This window comes from Pseudorca crassidens, chromosome 5 (genome assembly GCF_039906515.1).
Source record: "Pseudorca crassidens isolate mPseCra1 chromosome 5, mPseCra1.hap1, whole genome shotgun sequence".
Classification (NCBI taxonomy): Eukaryota; Metazoa; Chordata; class Mammalia; order Artiodactyla; family Delphinidae; genus Pseudorca; species Pseudorca crassidens.
In genome coordinates this window covers 147406198-147419212 of record NC_090300.1, presented here as the reverse complement: position 1 = coordinate 147419212, position 13015 = coordinate 147406198, and the positions used below count along the sequence as shown (strand labels likewise).

The 13015-nt window shown below is 49.5% G+C and overlaps 1 protein-coding gene across 3 annotated transcripts in view; it reads right to left on the bottom strand.

Moving 5' to 3' along the window:
* Window positions 1-358: 358 nt before the first annotated feature.
* TRAPPC10 (trafficking protein particle complex subunit 10) overlaps window positions 359-13015 on the bottom strand; it is a 91549-nt gene continuing 78892 nt past the window's right edge. For all 3 annotated transcript variants that reach the window (XM_067739619.1, XM_067739621.1, XM_067739620.1), the window contains 6 exons: window positions 12766-12866; window positions 11540-11666; window positions 10314-10484; window positions 6583-6760; window positions 3951-4145; window positions 359-3636 (listed from right to left, as the gene is read on the bottom strand). In XM_067739619.1, coding sequence (XP_067595720.1) covers window positions 3398-3636; window positions 3951-4145; window positions 6583-6760; window positions 10314-10484; window positions 11540-11666; window positions 12766-12866 — 1011 coding nt within the window. In that variant the 3' untranslated portion in view covers window positions 359-3397. The remainder of the gene's footprint in view (window positions 3637-3950; window positions 4146-6582; window positions 6761-10313; window positions 10485-11539; window positions 11667-12765; window positions 12867-13015) is intronic.

Here is a 13015-nt window from a genome sequence, read left to right as displayed (position 1 = left end):
TTTGCCTCGATTATGAAGTGGGGACCAAAACAACGAGACCGAATAAACTGAAAACCTTTTCCGAAGAAAAGAAATTGTATTAGCGATGCTACCAAACATGACAGAGGCAGTTTTACCTTGTCAAACTTCAGGCTGGCAAATAGGTCCACAAAAAACTCGAGAACTCTGAACACTGAAATGTCTTACTTCTAGTAAGCTACTGGGTAGTAAGTTGTGAAAATATCCCTAATGCTCCCCCAAAAGTAAATAATCTATGCTTACGAGTCTAGAACAAGGATTATGGAGAGAAAACAAGAAAGTTCTTTAGACACTCAATTTTCACACTCCACAGCAAAAGAATCAAGTTCACAGCAGCAAGTTTCTTCTTAAAATGTGTATTTTCAGAATTATAATGCTTACATTTTAAACAGTCTTAATACAATGGCTTTAGTCTAACAATATATTACAGAATAATGTGAAAAATGACTTTCATAGTAAACCATGAAAATGGAGTAATACCTGCAGTATCAAAGTCACCAACTTGTCACCTTTTCCAGCCACAGAATCCCAGCAAACCATCAACAATGCTTTTGGGTCTTACAGCCTGACGCACAGGATGAATACATTTAGAGAAAGGGGCATTTTCATGAAAAATCAAATTTTAAAATCACACAGGAGATTTCTTTTAAAGATCACAGTTGACAATAAAACACTTTGATCAGCCTAGTTTGTTCTTTTATAAAAAGTTGTATAAGTTTTCATTTTATAACTCAACTTTATTTTAAACACTAAAGAAAAATGGACTAGAAGCCTGTGTGTCTTTTCTCCACTAACCCTTTATGGGATACCCAGCCCCACCAGCTAAGACGAATATGGGAACCCGACCCACTACAGGCTGGGCTGACAATGGAACTGTAGGTAGAAGTCATTTTCAGATTAAATACAATTTCCACATTACCATCAGAAGAGTTACAATTTTTCCAATCATAGGAGACCCTACGAAATTCACCAAAATCATAACCTATTTTCTTTTTCACTTGCTACTGTTTACCTCTTCCACAGATACGTGTAAAATGGCTGCATGTTCTGCTTCTCAGATGCACACTCGGTACCTGGCTTCACAATTGCTTAGCAGCTGGTACACCTTTACCAACGAAACCAGCTTCGCTTGTCTCAAACACATAAGCCTTATTTTAAGCAAAACAAAAATCCAATTACCGCCTTTTAGTTAAAAAAAAAAAAGACGAAGTTTTAGGTGACATTCTTCATTTCTGTTAAAAACAACAGAGGCACTCACGTAACTTAGATTGCAAAAGATCTTTTGGGTAATTAGGGGGTAAAAAATAAACCTGCGATAAATTTGACTTCATTCAATTTCCAGACATAAGAAACTACCATAAACATTTTGGATTTCCCCTCCATTTTTTTCTCCTCTAAATATGTAAGTAGTTAGAGAATTTCATCCTGGGATCAGAACCCAGCACAAAAGTCAACCAAAAATCCGGGAAGCACTGACTCACATTCCCCCTCCAGAAGGTGAGAGGGAACGCTACATCACACACGGAGCAAGGGCGCCTTCCCCGGGCTCCGAGGCTCACCACGTGGGTGAGAGGCTTTTCTGACAGAATCAAGTATCAAAGATCTCTTCATTCACAAGGCTTGGCGGATCTGTAGGGCAATCATCAATTTTTACAATAAAACAAACTTACGTAAGAAACCCTAAACTATCATTAGATTCTGAACTTCTAATTTGCCTAGTTTATTAGTTTTAAACTGTACATAAGGAAGGTAAATTTCTGAAAAGTTTAATTAAACATACAAGCATTTATCTTCTTTGTACACTTCTCCAATTTCTACAAATGAAAACCACGGTGGGGGGCGGCGGGGATCACCACCTTCATCTGTTAAGCGAGCTAAGGACCGCGCACAGAAAGCAGCTGCTCTGCTCTATGTTCACTTTGCCCTGCGCCTTCCTGCCCCACACCTCCAGCAAGTGGCATATATGCCAGGACAGTGGCAGCTGCTGCAGAAGGCTCCTTCTTCCCTACCGCTCACACGTCTGAGGTTATTCATGAGGACCCACCCTCAGCTGGACCGGCTACATTCGCATTAATCTGGTCAAGTTCAATTCCAACCACACCTTCCCAGTGAATTAAGAGTTCTCTATTTCTTATGTACAAAAATACATCGCTTTGGAGAGCTGGAAAAGGTTTAATACATACAACACTTATTTACAAGCTGTGACTTTCACACCAATAAAAACAAACACATGTTTATTTTGTCCTTGATTTTTGGTGCAACTTAAACATTACATCAGTTAGTTTGTACTTTTAAAAATAATAAATCGACCATATGTACAATTAAATGTACAACCTAGAGCAAAGTAATCCTTTTGCATGGTATGACTGCAATGTAGTGGACAGCAGAGAATAACAGTCCAAGACTTTCGTCCTTCCTACACCCAGACTAGAAATACACTGAGAAGACCCCTCTAATCATCATTTAAATGGAACCTCTTAATTTCTGAGACTTAAGGTGCAAAAGAAAAATATTCATCATACAGTTACATGTAAAGACTAAGTTTAAAGGTGAGAGAAAAACAACGTAGTAACCCCCACAGACACTATGACAATTAAAATAAATATATACTTAATTCCATGTGCATATAATACCTAATCCACATCGGGGGAGGAGGGAGAAAGGGTTCCAGAAACACTTACTTCCAAATTATTTCAACACCGAGTTCTTTCTCGTGCCCTGGTCTAGTCTCAAAGTACCTTTAACATGGCTCCAGCGGATGAATGCTCCAGGTCCGCCCAGTCTGACATCCCAAGGCACAGAAGGGGTTTTGTTCTTTCCCCGCCCCCCCGCCCCAGCGCCATCCCCCTGCCCAGAAAGGGTGTTATTCTAGAAAAGCACAACTAGAGGATCTGGGGTAAAGGACTGTGTTTTACCCCTTAGGAGACATACAAATCCACCTGGTCCAGAGATCGGGCAGCCGTGTGACCAGAAAGGCACACACGTGTCACTAACAGGCCTGCAAGGCCTGCTGCGCGCCTACCTGAAAGAGCCCTGGGCTTCCACAGAGAACCAGCAGATGACAGGCTGCTCAGGGGAGAGCGCTAGAAGCTCTTTCCTGAGCAGAGGGTGAGGGAAAAGGCGGGGCTCTGGGCAAACACGGGAGGACAGCAGCACAGGCACGGGGCGATGAGAAAATAACAAGGCATCTTACACCCCAGACAGCACACAAGTAACGATGCAACCCAGCTGACCAGCTGTACACTGCAATTCTCTGATGCGTCCACGGCCAGGCAGAATCACCAAAAGTCTGGTTAGAGCGAGACAGTTACAATCGAGTCAGGATCCCTTCGGCGTGCACGCGCGCGCGGCCGGTCTGGGGACTGAGCCCTGGGCGTGGTCACGTGACGCTGACTTCGAGAACATGGTCGTCTTGGCTGGGAATGACCAGGACCTGCGTGCCCGCGCTGGCGTTGAAGGCCTGACCGGGGGGCAGCGCCCGGAGCCGGGGCATGGGCAAGCCCTTGTGCTCGCTGCTGGCCACCGAGCGCGTGCTGCCCCTGCTCTGGACGCTGCCGCTGTCCAGCTGGTCGTCCACGTGCTTGTCCACCGAGAGGCTGTCGTTTTCTATCCAGCTATCTGGAAAGTGCACAGGAAGTGAGATGGAGGCCGCCCCACGCCGACCTCTCCCCACCCCGGGGAGCCGCCAGCCTCCCGAGTCGCCCTTCAGGGCACAAGGATGTCGAAGGCGGCCTCGCCTTTGAAGAGAATCCAGCGCCTGGGCCCTGGGCGGACTGCTCTCCAGACCAGGGCTCAGGACGTGTAGCCCTGACTAGCGTTTGGCCCTGGACACGGGCTGTTAAGCAGCAAGGCTGTCCCCATGCTCGTCTGCGGCCGCTCCGCACGGAGCTGCCCCTCCCACACGGGCGGTGCCCTCACCGCACAGTCCTTACCAGCATCCAGTTGTGACGAGTGCGCAGAGTGATGGGGCAGGTATTTAAACAGCCTGACGTCGGGGAGGGGCAGGTAACCCGCAAAGAGGGGCATCACCTCCATGCGGACTCTGTGAGTGGCCCGAGCAGCCACAGGCATGGAGATGACCCCGGAACTCTTCCCGCACACCGCCCAATTGCTGCTGTTGTCGACAACTGAAACAGAGAGGGGAAGCACCGTTTTCACCCCAAAAAAGGACCTTCAGTGCTCACACCAAATAAGGAACATCAACAGGCTCACACTCCACGATGAGAAGTCCAGAACCGGAGCGTATACTCTGTGTCTCGATGCCTTGTAACTGCACCTCAAGGTAAAACACATCTGATTTAATAAGGAAGATACACGTTGGGTGCACAGGGAAAAGTCACTTTTTCCCCCTCAAGTTAATAAGTGAGCAGCGATTCCATTCTGCATTCAAATCCCCCTGAACGCGCCGGGTGATGCTTCAAGAGCGCGGTCGCTCCGGCTGCAGAATGGGGGCGGGGCAGGGACGCTGGCTCCTCTGGGGGTGGGTCTGACCCCAACCCTGCCAAAGGCAGCTGTGAGGGGATGGGAAGAAAAGATGCAGGTAAGCACTTAGCTCCTCTACGCGCACCTCGGAGAGGCTTACTATATGGCAGGCGCTATTACGAACACTAACTTAAACCACAGCTGGGATGTAATTCAGTGCGACTCGAACACCTAACTGAGCAGTCATTCAGAAGTTAAGGAGGACAGCTGTTGCTTGTCCTCGAGCAGCAGGTGACCTTGCACAGAGGTCAGAGCATCCCTGCCATGGGACACAAAGCAAGAGCCCAGAAGCCCATGACCAGACGCTCCACGAGCAAAGAAGGGGTGGCAGAGGGCGAACTTCCCACAGGTGGGGCCGGGGGGCCTTGGAGGACGGGCAGAAGCCAAAGCAGCATCGCGGAGGGGCACACCGGAGCAGTGGTTCTCCGAGCTGGTCCTCAGGGCACCCGTGAGGGCACGTTCCTGCCTTCCTCAGTGTTGACACGCCCTCTGGTGGGAAACGCGAGGGCCTGAGTGTGAGCTGGGGCCCCACGTGCACTCAGAGTCCAGGCATTGTGTTCTTCGCCACCACAGACTTGCAGGAAAAGACCGCCAGTTTTAGTTAAGGATGCCCTCACGAAGCAGTCAAGATCAATTTAATTTTATTAATTCAACCCTTTCGTACACATCTCTTTTTCTAACTTTAATTTTGAGATGATTAGAGACTCACAAGAACTTGCAGAATAGTAGAGAGAGGTCCGTGCACCCGTCACCCTGCTTCCTGTAACATGGGAAGCGGGCCTGGGCACAGCACAGGCCGCCAGGCCACTGAGCTCCCTGGGGCCTCACCAGCGAGCTCGTCAGCCTCAGGCATCCGGCAGACGCCTGCTTATAAATGAATGGCATGAGCCGGGCACTTCTAAGAAGTTGCCCATGATACAGTTCAAAACGCTGATCAAAAGTTAGCATTTTGGAAAACCTGCCTTTGCCACTGTGAGCTTGGCAGGGTCCCGGCACTCCAAGACTCTCGTGATGGGCCCAGCGTGAGCCTGAGACCAGCACAAGTTTGTGGCCCTGAACAACGAAAGGGGCTGCACAATTCAGGAACCGTGTTTCGCAAATGACGGAGGCGCGGGGCTACGAAATGTGCCCGGGGAAAAGATCCTTCCAAAATGCGAGGCAGATGAAAGGACTGAACGAGACAGCACGAAGCGCTCCCTCATGTGATTTCAGATTCCACGTTGTAACCAGGCTGTCAAAAACTACCGCTTGCTGAGCTTTGGTGGAGTATCAGAGAACATCCACAGTTATCTGAAGGCTGTTCAGAGAGGGCTGCCTTTACCAATTACGAATCTGTGCGAGACTGGGGTTTCTTCATCTACCTTAACCAGTACGGGACATCACCAGATTGAATGCAGCAGACAGGAAAATTCAGTACCTGCCATGAGCCAGACATTAAAGAGATTCGAAAGGCTGCAAAACGCCATTCTTCTCGCTCTATTTACTGTTCTGGAATCAGGTAATGGCTTCCCTATTATTTTAAAATAAGTAAATAAATATTTGCCTCCTTAATTACTTTTAGAGCATTAATGTCCTGACGCCAATACCTGAGAACCACTACTGAAGAAGCCCAGGCCCAGGAGGAGGGGGGCTGCAAAGGGGTGTCTGGCAGAGACTGGGGAGGGTGGAGGGCCCGGGCATGTCAGGGTCGCGGTGCAGGTGGCGGGTGAGGGGAAAGGGAGTGAAAGGAGGCTGGAGGGAAAGGGCAGGAGCATGACTACAGGACGCCTGGCCTGCTCAGCGACCGGGTCTGGGCTCTGCTCCGGGGGGATGGGCCTGACTCACGGGTAGACAGGACAGGGCAGCTCTAGGCACCGCTGTGTGCTCAGCCCTGAGCCCCAAGGCTGTTCGAATGGCTGTTAGGAGAACGACTCCACAGTAACCAGGCTCAACATCCCGTGGGCCCAGGACCATATCATACACTGGAATATTCAAACGTGCTCTTTCAATTCTAGAACGTTCTGTCTTCAGACGAGGAACACTACACTTTGTGGATGGCAGGGATGAGCACAATAGCCAGTGGAAAGCAGCCTCTAGACCCACCTTCGTACATAAGCTTCGTTGAAAAATAGTCCTCACGTTCCGTCAGCGCCTCATCCTTGTCCGCGTCCGAGAGGTCCGAGAGCCGCGTGATGGACACCTCCAAGGAGCAGAGCGAGCCTGTCTTACAGAGCTCTGTCCCTGGAGGGGGCGATATCTCCGCTCTCACACTGTACAAGGTCTGGGCGAGAAAGGAGAGAGAAGGGCACAGGAGACATAAGCCATCTGAAGAAATGTTGTTTGGGGCCACCACGGTGCCGCCCGCAGACTCGAGAGAGAACGGATCAGAGGAGGAGCTGTGCGTTCGCTGCCCCTGACCGCTGACTCCCTGTAGAGATGATGCCCTCAGGAAGCCCCACCTCAAGAGCCTTAAGCTCTCTTCCTAACGAGAACGCGTGCAGGCATCTCAGGAGGAGGAAGGACGGCCCGTGACCCTGCATGGGCCTGTCACCCACAGTCAGGGTCAGATCCTGCTTCAGGAGCCTCCGCCATCCATCGATCCACACTGATTTATCTGCCCAGGCTGCTTTAAAGCAGATTCCAGACCTGTCACTTCACCCGTATATACTTCAGGATGTGTTACTAAACAGTACGGACGTTTTCTTAACAAAACACAATGCCATTATCACAACTAGCAAAATTAACAGGAGTTCCTTGGAAAGGTCCATAATGAACCTTCTCTATAATGCTTCTTTCTCCGTGACCTGTCTGGTAGTCGCACGTGTTCACACTTGCCCACCACCCGGGACAAAGGCCTCAAGCCCGCACAAGGGATCTCAGCCCAGGACCCCCACACGTGGCTGCCCCCCTTCTGAAGAAGAGAACAGCAACACCAAAGGGGCCGATGGAAGAGGCCCTGGCCCGAGCAGCTCACGGCCAGAGCCCACACGGTCCGCAAGGGCTGCGAGGGCAGCCAGACGAGCGCGACTGTGCTGAGAGCTGGAGAGGCAGCTCCAAGTGACAGAGCGACGAGGCGGCTGCGCTCCTAAGTGCGTGTCCTCGCACACGGCTCCCTGGCTGCTCTCGGGAAGGAGGGGCGGCTGAGCCGACGTCAGCAGCAAGGGGTCTGCTGACAGCAGCCGCGGAGGCTGCGGGTACAGTGCCTAGAAGTGAGCTCCCCAGAAATCAACTCGGCAGATTTTCAACAAGGGTGCCAGGACCATCCAACGGGGAAAGAAGGGTCTTTTCAACGAGCGGCATAGGGGCACCACATGGAGAGAATGAATCTGGACCGCCACCTGTCACCATACATAAAGTTACCTCAAAGTAGATCGTAGACTGAAATGTAAAAGCTAAAACTATAAAACTCTTAGAAGAAAACATGGGAGGAAATCTTTTTGAACTTGGGATAAACAATGATTTCTTAGATCCTACACCAAAGTACAAGAAATAAGAGACTAAGGTTGGACTTCACCAAAATTAAAAACTTTTGTGCTTCAGAGGAAACCATCAAGAAAGTGAAAATACAACCACAGAATGGGAGAAAATATCTGCAGATCGTATGCATGATAAGGGACTGAACATACAAAGAAACACTTACAACTCAATAAAAAGACAACCCTACTGAAAAATGGGAAAAGGATATGAACAGACATCTCTCCAAGACGACACACAAATGGCCAAAAAGCACAGGAAAGATACTGAACACCATGGGCCATCATGAGAGACCAGCTCACGCCCAATGGGATGCCTGTGATCAAGGGGCAGCAAGAACAAGTGTTGGTGTGAGTGTGGAAACTGGAACCCTCACAGGTTGCCCGAGAGAATATAAAGTGATGTTTCTTTAAAAAACAGTTTAACAGCTGCTCAAAAAGTTAAACCCCGAGCTACCATATGACCCAGCAACTCCACCGAGGAATCTACCTAAGAGCATGGAACACATACATACACATAAAAGCTTCCACAAGGATTCTCACAGCATTATTATTCATAACAGTCCCAAGGTGGAAACAACCCAGATGTCCAGCCACAGGCAAATGGAGAACAAAATGTGGCCCACCCACACAATGGAGTATCATTCACCCACAACAAAGAATGGAGTCCTGAACATGCTGCAAAATGAGTGAGCTCTGGAAACATCCCGTCACGTGAAAGCAGCCAGTCTTGAGAGGATCGCACATAACACGACTGCACCTCAACAGGCAGAGCCCAGGCACACTTGCCTCTGGGTCAGCGGTGGCCCAGGGTGAGCAGAGGAAGGAGGGGGGGTGAGTGTGAATGGGGCCAGGCTTCTTCTTGGGAGGATGAAAAGTGTGCTAAAACACGATCATGGTGCCGGTAGCACAGCTCTGTCAACACGCTAACTTCCCTGACGTGCACACTCCAAATGGGTGAACTTCATGGTATAGAAATCAAATCTCAATGAAGCTTTTTAAAAAACGTGGTATCTGGGGACTTCCCTGGTGGCGCAGTGGTTCCGAATCTGCCTGCCAAAACAAGGGACACGGGTTCGAGCCCTGGTCCGGGAAGATCCCACATGCCGGGGAGCAAATAAGCTCATGCACCCCAACTACTGAGCCTGCGCTCTAGAGCCCGCGAGCCACAACTGCCGAGCCCACGCGCCTAGAGCCCGCGCTCCGCAGCAAGAGAAGCCACCGCAATGAGAAGCCCGTGAGCGGCAACGAAGAGTAGCCCCCGCTCGCCGCAACTAGAGAAAGCGCACGTGCAGCAACGAACACCCAACGCAGCCAAAAAAGAAAGGTGGTATCTGTATTTCTTATCCTCAGAATACCGGTTTTGAAGAGAGCAATCCACCAGGTATTTTTCTCTGGCCTTTAACTAAGCTTGTTCAGTTCGAAAGGAAAATTTTTCCTATGCTCAATGTGAAAAGGAAGCAAGAAAGACAGAAAATAGTGGAAACTGCTAACTAGTGTTAATCATCATCTGCAGTAAGGAACCCAGATTAAATTTATGCAGACTCTTTACCATACGAATAACTTAATGTTCAGCTGCTATTAACAACACAGCAAAAAGGCACCTGTTTGTCCAACAAAAAGAGGAACTATGCTAGTGATTACGTTTAACTCTAAGGCTAATAAGGAGAGCTCAAGGAAGCAGGAGGGTGGAAACAAATAGTCTTCTGGTTGGAAGGAGGTGTTGAAAAAATTGCTAACGTCAAGAGCTATACAAACACCTTCTCGAATAAAGTGTTTGACGATCTCAGTCGTAAAGAGAAGAAAAGGGAACACCCCAAAAGTTGTGTATCCACATTCTGATTTACCTAACACCAAACCCAATCATCTCAGTACAGAAACAAAACACAACTACTGCCTTTACTCACCTAGGTCTAGGCTGCTTTTAGCTCCACACCTAATGTGCGGGTTAAAGAAAATCTGCTTTAAGTAAGTTTCCATAATACTTTGTTTTTCTTCTAAAAAACTAGAGACACAGCGGCTAATGCTCAAGATAAAAGGACTCTAAGAAACGGGTGCAGGACACAACTAAGTCAGCGCTAAGGCAGAGAAAAGGGAGGAGAGGTGGGGTCCTGTCTCTGGAGACGACCGCGCCCAGCGGGAGCCGCGCAGGAGGGCACGAGTGTCAGACCCGCCACCGGACCGGACCTCGGGCTCTAACTAGCCAGTCAGGGCCTCCAGGCCCCAAGTGCTGGGTCTTTTCTGCGACTGGTTGCTTCATTATACTGAAAGCTTTTGTCTGATTTACAGAAGGTAAAGAATATGATGCCTTCTTCCATCTCGCCACCACACAAGCCCACCAGAAAATAAGGCAATACATACCAAAAAATTGTCCACTTGAAATTCATAAGTATAGGGCTTTAAGGAGACAGACAGCCGCTCCTCAGAAGCTGGGGAGAATCCAACGGAGAACCGGCAGTGCAGGGAGGGGGGAGGCTCCTGCGTCCACTTCAGCTCCCAGACAAAGAACACCGCCTGCCTGCTGTGGATGCGCTGCAAGGGAGTCGGCCGTCACTGCCCGCGCACGCGACACAGGCGCTCAGTCCCGGGGGCGCCTCCCGCCAGGGGGGGCGAGAGGGTCGGGGGAGGCGGTCCCCCAGGGCCCGCTTCCCCACACGCCGCCTGCACTGCCCCGCCCGCCTCCCCAGCACTGCCCTCAGCTGCCCTCGAGGAAGACTGCCTCGAACTGGTCAAAAGGGTCTCAGCCTTTGTGATTCCATAAGCTCTACAGCACAGGGGATTATTTTAAAAAGCATAAAGAGCGGTTACTAGTATTCAGTATCCCATACATTCCCAAAGTGGGAAATGTCATCAAACAGTTAAAGGGACATCCTTACACCCACGCCAACTACTGTGTATTTGCCACTAAGTGAAGTGAGGAAGGGAGCTGGCGCCACCTCAGGCAACAGTCCATACCTGTAAGCACGGTGACAGACCTGGGAAGCATTTGAAATGGGTCAAATGCTGGGAAAAACCCTTTGAAAATGCTAAAGATCAGACATCCGTTAAGAAAACCTTTGATCTTCTAAACACTCAGCACTGACTGTCTAAAAACACACGCAACCAATGAACAGAAAAAACAGGGCCAGGATTCAGCCAGACAGTGTGAACGTGAACGTGACTCCTTCACAAAGCTACCCCGACACCTGAGAGCCCGTCGCTGGGCAAGGCAGTCATGTACGCGGCAGCCACTGTTTCTGGCGGTGATGGCGTCCACGCAATCAGCATGAGACTGATCAGGACAAGCTTGGAATAAATCTGTGTGTGGAGTCTGACAAATGTAAGATTTAATTTTTCTAAAAATACAAATATCAACCTATTTCTTACTCCATGTGCTGTGCCACTCGGCCCACAGCGAACCGCAAACATGCACATCGCAGCAACACAGCTGCATGTCAGTGCGTGCTTCCCACTGACCACCAGCAAGGTCGTTCCCTACAGGGAAGGGCTCAGCTGAAGCACACGGTCACTTCCATCAACATCACTACACTCTTGTTCTCCTCTGTGTTCTGCTGAGAGGTTTGTGCTCGGTTCTAGGAAACGGTTACCTGTTCGGATTCCGTGTTCAGCGGTACTAGTCGCAGGTCGGTACTATCACCAGTATCCACGAGATGACTATCTGACAGCTGAAAGTCGAGTTCTGACAAATTCTGGACACACACTTGAACATACTTCCTAAAGGAGAAAAACAATAAGATTTTGCCATTTAAGAACTTTATTAAATACAGTTTGGCTGTATTAAGAAGATGTTCTGTAAGGAATCAAAAAAGTGACACAGGAAAATAAGAACCAGTTGTTAACATGTATTTCTACTTTTAATTTCACGTGTAAAAGTGTCAGAAAAACCCAAATCTTTCTATGCAAGCTATCTCTTAGGAAAAATGGGTCTAAGAATATTCTGTTTTGGATACCTTATTACACGACTGTAAATGATTTTCCTAAACATACAATAGCTTGCAATGAGTCATGGAAGAAAGAGTAACGATTACTCTTCATCTATAGAAGTAACGATTACTCACTGACAAACAAGGTCAGTACAGAATTCACTTGAATTTCTGTTACACGTAAAGAGGAGTTTTGAAAAGCCAGGCTCAAATAAAGCAACCCAGATTCTCTGTAGAGCTGTTGGTGTTTTTAACCACCACACACTGAGTCTCCTGAGGCGGGGACAGGTGAAGCACAGGATGACACCTGCAGACTTCCTTGTCCAAAAACTGAATCTGAACCTAGTCAAGCCTCTAAAGCAGCAGCTCTCAACCGGCGACAATGTCTGGGGCCATCTGTGGCCCACACTAAGGGTACGGAGGGCGAGGAGTGCCCCTGGCAGAAAGCGGGGGCCAGGGGTGCTGCCAAACAGCCACAACACAGGGACCTGGCCGAGCGTCGGCAGTGCGGAGACCGCAAGCCCCCCTCTAGAGGTGACAGACAGCAGCTGACAGGGAGCTACTTACACAAACCCACGAGGACGTGACCAGGGGGAGCCAGAATGGCAACTGACCCAAGTCTGGCAACGGGCCAATGGCTTGAAAACAGGGGGAGGAGGGATGAGAAGGGATCTCAGAAACAGAGGGGACTGTGTTTGAATCCCACATCCTACAAACCAAATCTGAGTATGGGCTGGGCGCTATAGGACCCAGGGAATTACTGTGAATTTTAACAGGTGGACAGTGGCATCATGGCCATGAGAAAACATGCTCAGCGTCACCAAAGCCAAGCTCTGAACAGTAGGGCCTGCAGGTAGGGGAGCCTGGGAAAGGGGCCTGAGGTCCTTTACCGTGTCCCGGATGACAGCAGGGAGTGCGTGGTCCTGAAGGGCATGCTGAACGTCAGCGAGATGACGGTGGAGTAGATGGACCACGGGCAATCGATGGACACCTGAGGAGAGACGGGGGACAGGCGTTCAGACCCCTCATCACACGGGACAGGCACCGCCACCACCATCCATCCAGATCTGTGGTGGCTGCCCATTTCCTAGACATTTGACGTCTTTACCATTTCTTATCCAGAGAGATAAACCCCATTAA